Source organism: Acanthisitta chloris, unplaced genomic scaffold (assembly GCF_000695815.1).
Source record: "Acanthisitta chloris isolate BGI_N310 unplaced genomic scaffold, ASM69581v1 scaffold24901, whole genome shotgun sequence".
NCBI lineage: Eukaryota > Metazoa > Chordata > Aves > Passeriformes > Acanthisittidae > Acanthisitta > Acanthisitta chloris.
Genome location: NW_008658029.1, coordinates 38676 through 53378, shown reverse-complemented (window position 1 = coordinate 53378; position 14703 = coordinate 38676). Strand labels below are relative to the sequence as shown.

Below are 14703 nucleotides of genomic sequence, written 5' to 3'. Positions count from 1 at the left end.
CTACTATGAAGCTCTTTGAAGCCAGGAGCATTTATGTCATTTCTATGGTCAGGCCCAGAAACAAACCCCTGAACTTATTGTTGCTGTGGCAGATACATCTGTATTTCGAAAAGCATTTTCCTTTGGCTACACCTGAGGAAAACTAGTGTCCTGGTGAGAAAGTATTTGGACAAAAAAAAGTATTTTTAGCCTTCTGAACTGTCCCTCTGATTCCTCATGCCTTAGTGCAGCCCACACAATACGGAGTCATACTGGTGGTCTGGTGAGACAGAGGACAGCTGTTGTTCCTGTGCAGAAGGAGACAGCCAGCTCCTGGGCCACAAGCGACTGTGCACCTCTGTCTCCCAGGTGCATCTGAATGGGAATGGTCACGCTGGCAAGCCCAATCTGAGCCCTTCAGCCTGTTCCCCTGGGGCAGCCTTGGAGGATTAGGAAGAAGTAGAGCATCCAGAGCAACACATGGGATTTGAGACCCCTCCATAGGAATTTTAATGCATCTGGGTCAGATCTGATCTCACCTTCCATAGGTGTTTTTTTCAGTCAATTTGAAGAGCACTTCCTGCTTCTTTTCCTTCAGATGGGTTTTCAAAGGGCAGGAAAACACTTGCCAAGGTTGAAGCGTGGCTGCAGACACTGACACCTGAACACACAAGCTGCCTGCCCTTTGCAATTTCAGATTTCTGAGAACTGAAACTGGTTCTTTTATCTTTGGTGTTTGGGGTTTTTTTCCCCATCTCTTAACAAAGTGTTGAAAGGAAGGGGTCATTGTCCCCAGAATGACAGTGGTGTATCTGTGGGAGAATGGAGGAGGCATCAAAGTCACTACCAAGACATCTGAGGAAGTCCTCTGTCTCTGCACATTGTCATCTGCTTCTGTTCACCCCATGGGTTTGGGACAGGTGTTTTTGGCCTCTCCAGGTAGGGATATATTTGGAGAGCTGGGTCAGGGTATGCACGTATATGGGGCTGTATTTCCTCATGAGATGATATGAAAGACAAACTGATTTGGGTGTCATGATATGTTATTCATTGCCTTTGTCCTCACCATGGTTTCTGTTTCCTTTCTTCGTCAGGAAAATGGGAGCCACAGCCCCAGTGTGACCTGTCTCTAAGGTACAGCAAAATAAAGACCACCTGTCCCACTCCCAGTATGGATGGCTTGGTTGAGCAGAACAGTGTGCTAATGCACAATAAGATCACTGAAGCTGGGAAAAGGAATGGTTTAATTAATACAAGGAACTTAGTGGCAGAGAGTCGAGATGGTCTGGTCTCTGTGTACCCGACCCCGCAGTACCAGAGCCACCGAGCAGGCAGCCTGTCCTCTTCGAGCTGCATGGAGAATGGCAGAAATGACCCTGTGCAGCAGCTCCTGGACCCCAACATGCTGCAGCAGACAGTGGAGTCTCACTACCGGCCCAACATCATCCTCTACTCTGAGAATGTGCTGCGCTCGTGGGGCGAGAGCATTGGCTCAGAGTGCTGTGAAACTACCTTCATCGAGGATCGCTCTCCCACCAAAGACAGCCTGGAGTACCCGGACAGCAAGTTCATCGATCTCTCAGCGGACGACATCAAGATTCACACTCTCTCTTATGATGTAGAGGAAGAGGAGGATTTCCAGGAGCTAGAGGTCAGATGTCATTTGGGATATTTGGGGAAGGCTGGGAGGATGAGGGCAGATTTGAGATTAAGTGTATAGCCTCCAAGAGCTGGTCTGCAGGGGATCAGCTGCTTTTTAAGCTAGTCTGTAGGGGATCAGCTGTATCGTTTTCTCCTGCAGCCAGGACAGTGAGCGCTCTCTCATCTTTATTTGTTGGGTGAAGGCTCAACTCTGTGGATACTAATGACAAAACTCCCACTGGTCCTCATGGAGATCAGCATTTCCCTCCTACCTCTGAATGGGGTGGTCAGAAGCTGAAGAAGACCCGTCTCCATACATGCTGTGCATCTGTCTGCCTACATGGAATGTTTTACATACTGGCTCAAACATGCAACATTTCTGTCTCTGAGTGAACAAATAATCAAAAGTCTTTGGGTTTCAAGCTGCAATGAATCCCATGTCTTTGAAATAAGAGTTTTTTTCTGATGGAGTGAACCACTTCATTAGATCCAAATACAACGTTTTCTTCTTGAGTCTCGTGCTTCATTGATTGCTCACTGTAAAGTAATGGGGCAGACTATGGAAATCAACTTTATTCTTTCTTAAGTGATGCATTTTTTTACTTTATCTGTTTGGTTTTGGCTGAAACCAGCTGCCCAAGTGTGGCACAGATTTATGTTTGCCAGTGTGTGTGGGAATGGAGGGTGTACATAATGACACTGATCTGAAAACTTTCTCTAGTGTTGGTTAGAGACTCCTAACCTAGTGAAGAACATTTGGCTGTCTGGAGTGAAGCCATAGGTTCAACATGAATGTCCAAGTTGAGATCAGGAGACTGCCTGTGTTTCTCTGTTGCAGGGATTTTCTCCACCAAGACCTAACAAGTCCAAAAATTTCTATTTTCACCTCTTGTAATATCAGCGTCTCACCCTGTGATCAGCACAGGGGAAACCCAACAAGAACCTGACTTCTCTGTCATCGTAATTTCTCTCTGTATTGATAAAGTAGGAAGAGGGAAGTGTTTTTCCCAGTGTGTGCCAGTAATGCAGTGTTCAATGCCTCCACAGGGAGACAAAAAGTTTCTCTCCGAGGCATGCAAGAGTGTTAGCTCAAATTGCAGCCTTCTGCAGCATTTCAGAATTGACTGTGGGAAGTATCATTTTCTTAACCAAAACAAAATCCCTAGTTGCTGGGTTTTTTTGCCCTAGTTTCTCTTATGCAGTAGTGATACAAGTGACTGCACCATGCATGTAATTGCCTAATGGTGTTATTGACACATCTGGCCTGACATTTAGACAGCAAAAAATTCCTCTTGTCAGTCCAAATCAACAAGACCTTCTTTAGCCACCTATTGGAGAACAGACTGAAAAAAGTATGGGAAAATAAGCAGGATAAAGAAAAAAATGTTTTATGCAAATAATACTTTTCTTGGTGGGATTTTTAAGGTGCCTTTTTAATGCAGGACTCTCAGTATCTTGAAAGTCATACTGTAGGAGTTTGATCAGCTTTTCAAAGAGAACATTTGTGTCTAAAAAGCCACCTGTAGAACTTCATCCTTCCCCTTCTCAGATCTTAAGGGGGGAAATTTTGGTACCATACTGTGCCAGTGTGTGCTTCTTTCCTCAGCATCTCCTTCTTTCTGACCTATTTCTCTGGACTGTAGCCTACTGAGGTCATATGTGTCCCTTCTTAAATGGGTGTACTGCGTCTGGCATCACAGATTCCCAGCCTTAACCCTTTAGGATGTTACTCTGCTAATAGATAGAGAAGTGTATGAACAACCCTCTGACCTACACATGCAAAGTGCTCAGAAGAGGAAGACATTCATAAAGTACACACCACTCATGCATCTTCCTCTCTATCAGGGTTTCTCCTCCACCAGGAGAATGGAGCAAGGGAGGAGAAGATGAGGCAAGGTCTTGGGAAGGACCTGATTAGCTGGAAATATGTGTTGCTAAAAGCCTGTGCTTTGAGCCCCATATCAGTTTCCTTTGCTATGTTACTTGGCCAACTCCATGAAGCAGTGATTTTCATGCTTTTCCGTGAACCACACCCAAATGATCAACCTGCTGAGCAGCTACACTCAGCACAAGGGATCTCAGCGTGGGGAGTAATTTCTATCCCAGGAGGGTCCAAATTCTGCAGATGCAGCTGGTCATGGAGAAAGATGGGTAGGTGAGGAGAGATGCGTTTTACAGCACAAGACAAAAACGGTGACTGCTGTGTTGTGCTCCTCTGGTTTGCATGTGGACAGATGCTGTATCTGTGTGGCCAGATGCATGAGGGCCTCCTGGGTTTTGCTAGTACGGAGGTTCATTAGAGACCTGACTTCATGGGTTGAGACTCTGGGAATGGAAGACAAGTACTTAAGGACAGCAGTCAGTGAGTAGGGAATGAACTGTGCCAGATTGTTAACTACATAAAAATTTGCCTGTCTGTCCAAATGAGAAAAACAACACCTGAATCACATAGCACAAGTCCATCCCACTAGAAAGAATTTTTTTTCCCACCAGTTACTGGCAAGAAACACTTTTCGAAATTAGTAATAGACTCAAAGTGTTAGTGCGAAAGGGTTAGTACCAGGACTGGGAGCAGAAGTTAGAAGGAGAGCAATGAGAGAGGGTGATACAGCAGAGGTGCAAGGTTTGCTGCCCCACTGTGAGAATCTTAAAGGATTTGATTCTGCCATTGAGGATGCACAGCACATTGCTGTGTGTCTTGCCACACTGACTGTCATGCCACAGCTCATTGAGGCATGGGAGCTGCATAGTGTAAGAGCAGATCAGGGCTCAGTTCTTGTAAGGGTTTTTTTCTTGTAGCGTATCTGCTTTGACACTTCTTTCTGGGAGAAAACTCCATAAAAATAGCCCCTTTTTGGAAAAATTTGCATGACATGAGTGTCTCAGGAAAATGCCTTCTGGGGGATGGAATAACCATAGGGTTGTAGTCCTTTCTCTTCCCCCATGTCTTGCTGACACTGCCTGTCTGATAGCAAAGTTCCTGCCTAGGAATTTTTGGTATGGATATTTAGTTTCTTAGAAATGCCAAAATGTTGAACTCATCCCTTTGTAGTGAACCCCCCAGGCAATAGTTTCAGGAGTGTTGCTGTCATCCCCTTCAGGATGGGTCTATCCAGCTCAGAATGTCTCTGACAAGTTGCCTAGAAGGACACATCTTCTTCCCTTCCCAAGTCTGGGGCTTATGAAGAACTAGGGGGATGCAGCAGAGGAGCAACAGACATCCTAAGCAGGGGTCCTATACACCACTGCAACAACATGCCCACATTTAGCTTATTTATTGGGTTTTTTACTGGCAGTGTTTCTCAGGTCCTGGTGTAATATTATTCAGTCTGCCTAAGAAAATCATAATTGTCTGGAGGGAGAAACATTTCTGAAACAGCTCTCATTAGCATATACAGCCCTGCTTTGCTCCAGCAATTACCAGGCATGAAAGCAGAAGGCTGTACATTCTGTCAGGGCTTTAAACTTCTCTCTTCAGTGCCCATCCCTGAAATCAAATGATTCCCTATTTAGGTATCTCTGGATCACTTATAAATATCTTATGAGTTCTTTACGCAACAACTAATAGACAACTTGTCAAATGTGGTGGCAGTGAAATATGACATGAGTTGCGAGCTGAAATACCCTCCTGTTAGAGTTCATGTGTAAATGCAGTGCCATCTTTTATCCAGAAACATCATTTGTCATATTGCACTCCTGCTAGTTTCCCTCCTAACCCCTAGATAGATGGCTTATTTAGAGAAACCCAAGCTATTCATGGCAGCAAATTAAATTATTCATATGTGTCGCATAAAAGAATACATCTGAGCTCTCTCTTAGAACACTTTTTCCCAGCGATGTCTGAAACAGTCTCTGAAAACAAAATAAATAGAATATTCTGGGGAGTGAAAGAAGAAAGGAAATGTAGTGCTTTCAAGCTATACCTTTCTTCTTTTTTTCCCCCTACAAATTGCTGGATGCTGCTGTGAATCTCATCCTTTGGACCTAAGCATGAATGTGTAGAGATAGAAAGTGGATCCTGTTCTATTCAACCCATCTTCTTTACATTCCCAAGCACCTGCTGGCCATGTTTTTCCTGCAACATGAAGGAGGTTTATGCCCATCAAGCCCCACAATATGCATGGTTTCTGTCAATGCTTCCAGCTTGCACTTGCCAGTCCTTTTTTTGCTGGTAACGCCTGTGCTGCTCTGTCCTCAGCCTTGCCTGGGAGTAGGTATTCAGAAAGCATGTTCAAATATCGCCTTGTGGAGCTGAGCGTGATGTGGTTCCCCTTCCAGAGAGCTCTGTGTAACATGAGTGTAGACGGGGTCTTGCACCTTGTTTTCACTATTTAATTCACTGGCCATTGCAGCACTCTTGTGAGATGAGTAAACAGTATATTCTCCATTCTGCACCTGGGGAATGGAAGAAAATGGTGCAAAAAATGTCTTGCCCAAGTTCACCTAGGGATGTATTGTGCGTCCAGGAATGTAATTTCCATTTCTTTCATCCTGTGGCACAAGCTCAGAAGAACACAGGGACATGGGATAAGGTGACAGGGAAATATGAAGGCATTTTAGCTCTTAGACCCATCTGACTTTGCAGATTGTGCGAGTTTCTTTTGGGTACTCAGGTGTGCCATCAGAGGTAGAGCATGGTGCTCAATGATCTGACCCCATAGGACACACTTTATATCCCTGGGGTCCTTCACAGGCACTTTAATAAGAGATTACAAGAGTGATTACACTTGATTTGCATTTGATTTATTTTTCTCCTTTAAAGGAGAAGCCACTCAAATCTGGAGATACTGAGCCCTGCCAAGGGATATTAACCTCTATTAGCCAGCTCTAGGTGAAAGGAGCATGGCTGTGAAGTCACCTTCAGCAGTCTTCAAGTGCCCTCCTATGAATCTTGTTAATAGCAGTGAGGCCTCATGGCAGTTCCCCTTCTCGTCATCACTTCCCTGAGTTTTCCGCAGTGAGGTCTCTAGGCTCCAGCCTGTTAACGGCAGGAGCTCTGGAGGAGCTGCATGCTGTCATTTGCAGAAAGTGGGGACAGGGCTCATTTTTTTGAGGATGGCACCACAAAGGAAGCTATGTCAGCTCAGCCCCAGCTTGAGCAGCTTCTCTCTGTCAGTGAAGAGGGATATCTCCCTAACCTTCCTGAACAGACAGTGCTGAGACCATCTGCTCTGCAAGAAGCACATATTCTGCTCCTCCTGGCAGTAACCTGCATTTGCAGACTGTGGAGATCTTCTTCTCCCTGAGCAGGAGCCCTACAGTGATGCCCCATGCCACAAAGGACAGCATCCATGAAATGAATTGAATTCATGACAGTGTCATCCTTCTCAACAGCTGACAGCAAAAGCTTCTGAGCGTCACTTCTCTGTAGTGGCTGCTGGCCCACTTGCAAAGCCATGAGTGTGCCATGGTAGGCGTGTGCCTTCCCCATGAATTCAGAGGGTTGTTGGGAGCCCCTGTCACTCATATAAAGATTAGGGATGTTGTTTACTTTTTGGCTGTGATTGCTGCTCTCAGTGTGATTTAGGGACTGTGGCAGCTGGCCTGTTTTAGTGTGGATCTGTTCATTGCTGTCTGCAGTAATCCCTTTCCAGTGGCAATGTGCTGGATGCAAGTTACTGAGGAGCAGACTGACTGTGGGTGTCTAGAAAACATCACAAAGAGGATGATCAGAATCCAGGGGGACAGGAAGAAGAATGGGTTTCGACAGCTGCATCAAGGGGTTTTTTGGGTTTTCTTGCCCCGATGCATTTTGGTTTTGCAAGGTTATATATGAAAAGCTTTTCAAGCAAGAAGAGACCTCTGTGAGCCAGCCCATTCTGTGAAGCTGGCTGCTTGACTAGCAAGGCAATTTTTAGACTGGGAGTTGAGGAAACAAGAAGAGATGGAGCAGGTCAGGGTTAGTGGATTATGGATCATTTAAATACTTTTAAAACTGACGGGGATCAACTGCAAAACTCAAAATGGTAAAAAGAAACAAACAGGAAAAATAAAATAAATAAATAATGCCTTGCCAGGACAAAGAATCCACAATGGTAAACAGACTTCAGAGACATCACCTCTTAAGTCAGAGTTTGTCAGCATGATGTGATGAGTAGGTGTGTTGAGGCAGAGCAGTGAAAAACTACAGCCCTTGGTGGAAGAGTCACCATCCAGCATACTGCCTTCAACATCTGCTGCATGGAGGTGAACTCAGACCACTTGCAGAAGAGCAAAAGGATGCAGAGTGCTGATTAGAATAGGGCATCATGCTTAACTGTATTACTGAAACAGGCATTGTGTGGAGGGAACCAGAGCACATATTATCTTATAGCTGCATCATGCGTAGGTCTTTGTCAAAAACAGACCACTGGACCATCTGGATTTGAAGCAGATCTCGCAGGGCCATATGAGAAATTAGTTTTGTATGCAGTGTGTGTGTGTTGCTGAATTGGTTGCTTTGAAGGAAAAAAGGAGTAAAACCAAAAGGGCTGTTTCCTGAATATCCATCAAAGGTTCCTGGCAGCTGTGGTTCAGAGCAGACCTTCTTGTCTGACATCTCCAGTGTGCCTAGTGTTTTAATACTGGAAGAGACTACGTGACCATCATCAAGTCCAGTCTCTGATATGTCATAGGCAGCCCCCGGCAGCCTGTCTGCAGAGCCTCTCTTCACTCATAATGTCTTGGTTGAGGTAAAGCACATAGCTTTTAGGGATAGCTAGCCTCAATTTAAGAAAGGCCTTTGTGTAATAGAAAATCCATTACAACTGCAGAAAAGTGTTCATCACCATCTCTGTTAAAAATCTGCACCTTGTGTCTGCTTTTTGTCTGTTCTGCTCTGAGTCACTGGGGTTTCTTTGGCTTTTCTGCCAAATGAAAGAGCTGTCTCTGATCAGAAATTATCTGCTCATGCAGGCACTTACAGTCTGTGATGAAATTGCATCTTCAATTTATCTTACAAGTGAAGTTGACTTATCTCCTTTCTTCCTGTGTAGATGTTTTTCTGCAGCATGGCGCATGCACCTGCCTTCTGCTGTCTGATTTCTACAACAAACTTGGGAAATGGTGGTACCAGAACCGAACCCATTATGTATCTGTCCTTAGTACTGTTCCTTTCCTGCCCTCTCTGTGGATCATGTTTATTCCTCCCGTGGTGCATTGTAGAGGAGGTTTATTTTGAGCTTGCTCTTGACTGAACACTCTGATCTAAGTGGTCCTTGTCAAGGTCACTGCCTCATGAAACATGGCCTAAAGTGCATACCCTGCATTCAGCTCTGTGTACAGAGAGCCTTTGCACTTTGCCAGGTGATTCCTGCTCTCAAGTCATAGTCCTTTCAGGAATGGGTTGTCTACATGATTTGATATCCCATCTTAAATATCCTCTTCTCTCTCCACTCCCTTCTGCACTTACTTGCTGAGGAAGCATTATTAACACAAGCAGCTAGTTGAATTTCATAGATTAAAGGTTATCAATGTTTTGGCTTCATTCTCTCAGTCTCCAGGGTGCCCGCTTTGTGATGATGTTTGAGGCTTACTTGTGCAGGTCATTTGGGAAGCTTCAGAAGCAGCCTCCTTGAATACAGAGGTCAAATTTTCTTGTTGAATTGCCTAGCACCTAAATTCCAGCTGCTGCAAAATCCTATGCACTCCAGGGTTGGGAAGTAGACACATCCCTTCTCCCAAGAAAGTTAATTTCTCATCTTCATCTTTTGTCACATCCACAGCTCCTGCAGAAATCTTGTTTGTCCTGCCCATAGCACCCATGCCTAATACATTATTGGGCTGCAGTGATTATGCACCATAGAAAATCACGCATAAATAGGAGGGCTGGGACAGGAGTTGACAGGAAAGGGAAGGGAAAGGAAGGGAAGGGAAGGAAAAAGCTACTTGTTTTCTTTGTCATTTACATTAATCTGAGCAAGGTGGTGTGCTTTCTGCAGGAATTAATGCTCTGAGGTGATGTCCTCTGGGACCTCATCTCCTGGTAACTCCAGTCTTGCCTACACTCCTGAGGTCAACTCTTCCTTATAATAGCCACAAAAAGATTTGTGGATAAACTGGGGCTACTGAGGTTGCATTATCCTGTGCTGTGTTCTCAGCTGAACTCCGAGTGTATTTGCAAGGAACACTCAACAGTTGTCAGTGGGGATGAGGAGGGTTGTTGTCATTGTAATAGCTGCTTTTGCTACAAGAAATCCCCTGGAAGCAGGAAACCCCCACTGTGTGCTCAGTAATTTCAGAGATGGGTCATTTCTGCTACAGAGCCATTGACACAGGTATCTGTTCTCACAGCAGCACCTTGCACGGGCTGCAGTGAGTGTAGCTCGCTTGGCCAGAGGAAGGACTGTGCACCTTGCTGAGAGTAAACCTTTCAATTAAAGCGCAAAGACATGTCTCCAAGTCAGCACCTGACTTGCCATAGAAAGGTGCTGCCTTCTGTAAATACTCTCTGTGCATTGTTGTGGTTAGAAGTGGTTGTGCTATTGCAGTGAAAGCTGCTGGAGCCAGGTGTCATGCCTGAAAAGAGGTGAACCCCTCCACATCCCAAAGAGACTGTCAAATGCTAAGCTGTTCCTTGACTCCCTGTGATCCTCCTGACTCTTGACATTTAGGTGATTGCAGATGCATCAGGATGTATTTTGCCTTGTTTCTTCCTAAGATTTTTCTAGTATCATGAAGATAGTGATATCGTCTGACAGACAGAAGATCTCTATTCAAAGAGAATGACTCAACTGTGTTTTAAGCAGCTCAGTAAAAAGCCTGGCATAACTGGGATTTGTTAGGAGCATAACTGTGATGGATCTTTGCTCTAGTAATGAACTGAATAACTCAACCAAGAAAGGAATGGTCTTTGTCAGGTATTTTTTTTAATGCTTGTGCAAGTTCTCTTTTGATTGCTTATTGCTTGGTTGGAAGAGGCACTGGTGGTATACCTTTAGAGGGAAAAGCTTGATAGTTTGCTATTTCAGATTGCTTAAATTCACCTAGCTTAACATTAAATAAAGTTTGTCTGCGCAGTCTTGCTCACAACCCAAACCTTGATAATTAAGTAGTTATGTTGTTCTCTAACTTATACAAGACTTAAAAGCTTTCAGTCAGATCGGTGATGTTATGCTGTAATTATAAAAAATTCCATGTGAATTTATAAAGGGACTGTTAAACATAAAGAGAACAGCGCTGTGGGCAAGAATATTAGTGATTATGCAAGATTAGTTTGCTAATGCAAAACTACTATTAGTGGTAAATGTAATTCTGACTTCTCAGCACCAGTAATGTCCATAAGGATGCAGCTCTTACAGAACCAGAAACAAGTGAAGACAGACAGCTAGGTAGCCAAATTATCAATTATCATAATGTCAGAAAGGTATCTGAAAAGATCTCTCAGTAAGCTCAGGATCAGGTATCCTGTTGTAAGAAATAATGTTAGGAAGGAAGATTTGATTGGAGAAAGGAATGTTTAGCTGGAAGGATTAAGAGGTATCTTTTGCTTTTGGATTTCTTTCTGTGATTTATGACTTTTTTTTTCTCCATCCTTCTGGTATCTGGTCTACATGGTCAGGACTTTGTCATCAGAATTATTCTGTCACTCCTAGTAATTGATGGTCAGGTCATCTGTTCCAGTATGTACTATGGGGACTTGGCCCATTGAAATGGGCCAAGTCTCCATAGTACACACAGTGTAATTCTTCAATTAGTATGAGCCTATAGTGACTTAATCTTCCCCATTATATAAACCTAATGGGTTTTTATAGAACCATGGAATCCTGTAGATTGGAGAAGACCTTTGAGGTCATCTAGTCCAACCATTGACCCAGTGCTACCAAGCCCATCACTAAAGCATGTCCCTAAGTGCTACATCTGCATACTTTTAAATACTTCCAGGGATGATGACAACCTCTTCCCTGGGCAGCCTGTTCCAGTGTTCAATAACCATTTCATGTTATCATAACTAAAAAAACTTCCACAATTATCCTCTATCAGTCGAACAGTCACATCTCCTGTTGGTGTGTAAGCTCTCTGATATGTGATGCACCACTCTGAGAATGGTTACTCCCTTTGGAAAGAAGCATAACTGGTACTTTTCTGGTTCAGCACTTGATCAAAATTATCTGGAGAATCTTTGCCCCATTTCATCTTCATCTGCAAGAAAAGGCAGCTTGAAGTATCAGACAGGTAGTCTCCACAGATACTATGCCAGCACACTACTCAACCAAGAACTGGAAAATCAAAAGCATTTTTTATTTTATATCTCATCTGTTTAGGTGGAGGCACTGTTTCAAGGGATAGTTTCAGCAATGCTGTGGATTTTCTCCCTCTCCCTCTCTTCCATTACTCTTGAAAGGAAATAATATAGGTATTGAAATTACTTGCATGGCCTGCTCTGAAGATTAAAGCAGAAAGAGAAGCCATCAGTTCAAACACCAGCATCATGGGTTCTAGCATCAGCAGGTGTCCCTTCAGGAGTGGGATTTAATTGAGGTTGTATCAAATGGTGATTTGTCACTTCTGATGAGGTATCAAGACTTCTGATACAGACTGGGCCACACTGTGTGCTGGTATGCACATGCACCACACTATCTCAGTGCGTGGAGAACCTGTCTGAGCCCTCCACCTATCCCTCACAGGCCCCTCTAGTCTGTGGCAGGTGCTTGACAGCAATATGTGTCAAAACAGACTCTCCATTTTAACAGATGATGATGGGTCATGACATCTGACATGTTTCCCAAATGGGTCATCTAAGGGGACAATCCCTTTGCTCCCTCCCAAGTCTTTCAAGTAGCATGGGACTGCCAGCATTTCCTAGGTCCTTCTCAGTCATGGCTCACTCATAGCATGTTTGGAAACTTACTTTCTTGTGCATGGTTTCCTTTTCCTGACTTGCACACTCAGCAGCCTGTTCAGGAGTTTCTCACTTAGAGCCCACTGATAGAGCAGTATCACCTCAGCAGCTGTTTTGGCCCAAAGACCAAAAGCTCTTGAACAGGCTGCCAAGTTTCTCAGAGGGACACAAAACCCATGAGCAAAACAGTAAGTTTCTAAATATGACATAGATGCCTTTCTGTCTTCCTGAGATTTTGCACAGCATTTCTCCTACAATCAGTGAAGCACATGCAGCTACAAAAAAGTTTTCTTGCAAATATTTTTGGCCACCTCATGTCAGGCTGGAGGTGCTTTCAGGATGTGTTGAAAAGCTTTTCAGGATCCTCCTTGCACCAAAACTGTAACTCCAAAACATGGAAAAACCACAGCCTTGGTGCCTGTTGCTGCATGTGAACTCCCTGTGGGCAGGGATGAAGCCACCAGAAAGCAGGCTCTCTTCTGCTCCTGCTCTGATGGACAACTGTCCTCACTCAGCAGCAGGGCAGTCAGGTCCCCTGTGGACCAGTCCTAGTAATCACTATGAAAGAGACTTTCGCGAGGTCAAGATTGCTGCAGCTTGATCATGGGGCATCTGAGAAACATGCTTGGGCAGGTGCTTCTGCCTGCACACCGTGAATCTGGCAGCATCCCATTGCTGCTGGAGCAACTCATGTTTTTTTCTGTTTCAGCTTGTACCACCTTGGTTCCTTATGCTTAGGCTTGCACCACATTTGTCACCTCATCCCCAGTGGGTAATGTCTGGTTGACATTCTCCTGGCCACCTGATCAGAAGACTGGCATATCAGGTGGGAGATGCAGAGCACCCAGCCCTTACAACTCCTTTTGCATCAGATATGTGACATTATGTTTCTGAGGTGCCAAGTCATCCAGGTTCACCTGGTCCATCCCTGTCTTTCATGGGCCCTTTTCATCTCCCTGCCGTGATTTCTGAAATATCTTGCCATTCCTCATTTCTTGCTTTCAAGTTCATGCAGTAGTGATGGAATCTATGACATAGTGGGTGAGTGGAAATTCCCTTGGTTTTCCTAAGGAGAATATCTGCTAGCCACTGCAATAGGATAAATGGGCAGATGTTCAGAGCCTTGGCCCATGGCAGATAAAAAACAATAATATGATTAACCAGCACCTCTACATTTCTCTCTCTCTCGCTATTCCAGAGTGATTACTCGAGTGACACTGAAAGTGAAGACAATTTCCTGATGATGCCACCAAGAGATCATCTTGGCCTCACTGTGTTCTCCATGCTCTGCTGCTTCTGGCCACTGGGAATTGCTGCCTTTTATCTGTCTCATGAGGTATGTTAAAATGTCTCCTGCTAATTCACAATTTTGCATCCATGAAGTAGCTGTCACACCACACCACAAGGAAAGTTCACCGAAACTCAAACGTGGGCAAGACATTCTCAAGGATAGTGGGAGTTAATTCTACAGACTGGTGTGTTTCCCCACCTTGATACATCTCTGTGATAGTGGTGGTTGCTTTGTGAGATACTTTGCTGAGGTAGGCATCTATGAAATATTCTAGGGTTTAGTTGATAATGGGAAGGTTCTATGCCTGGTTATACAACGTCTAGCTGAGAATTTCCTGTGGACATGAATTTTGAGTAGAAAACATCCTTGCTATCTTGAGCACTTGAATTTCCCGTTGGGATACCAGATCTATTGGTTCCCAGTCTGATCGTTTGGAATATCCTTCCAGGAGCGGAAAAATTTGGTTCTGCAGAAATAAATTTGCTTTCCAGGGACCATTTCCTTTCCCCTTGAAAAATTGCTCAGCCAGGTTTTCTTTTCCAGTTTTAATATGGAAATATTTTTTTACCAGAGAAGCAGCAGTGTTTTGGTTTGTTTCCTTCATGAGACAGTCTTAGCATTGCCTAACTTGAAATCACCTCATGCCCATCATTTGTTTTGATAAGTAGGTGTTCATAAGTGTCTGCAGAGTAATTATTGAAGTTTCTAGCATGGTAGATAATGTAACATGGCAGAAAAGGAGTCATACTGGAAGTCTCATCAGTGACTGCAAGGAAAAGTTTGCTTATATTTCTCTCTTGTATCTATTGCAAACTACAGTCTGTACTCCACAGCACCAAAATTATTTACCCTTTCACTTGTCTTTCTAATCTGCCTACACTAAACATCTACCAGCTCTGGCTGTTTGTCAAGCCAGAGCAGGCACTTCAGATCTGAAGGATCCTAGTCTTCAAGACTGAAGAAACAGATACAG

General features: G+C 44.1%; 1 protein-coding gene across 1 annotated transcript; it reads left to right on the top strand.

Annotated features, from left to right (window-relative positions):
* Window positions 1-1077: 1077 nt before the first annotated feature.
* SYNDIG1 (synapse differentiation inducing 1) lies at window positions 1078-13775 on the top strand (the record flags this gene model as incomplete). The annotated part of the gene is made up of 2 exons (XM_009084969.1): window positions 1078-1630; window positions 13638-13775. Coding segments are annotated over exons 1-2 (618 nt in total), but the record flags the coding sequence as incomplete, so codon positions are not given.
* Window positions 13776-14703: the final 928 nt, after the last annotated feature.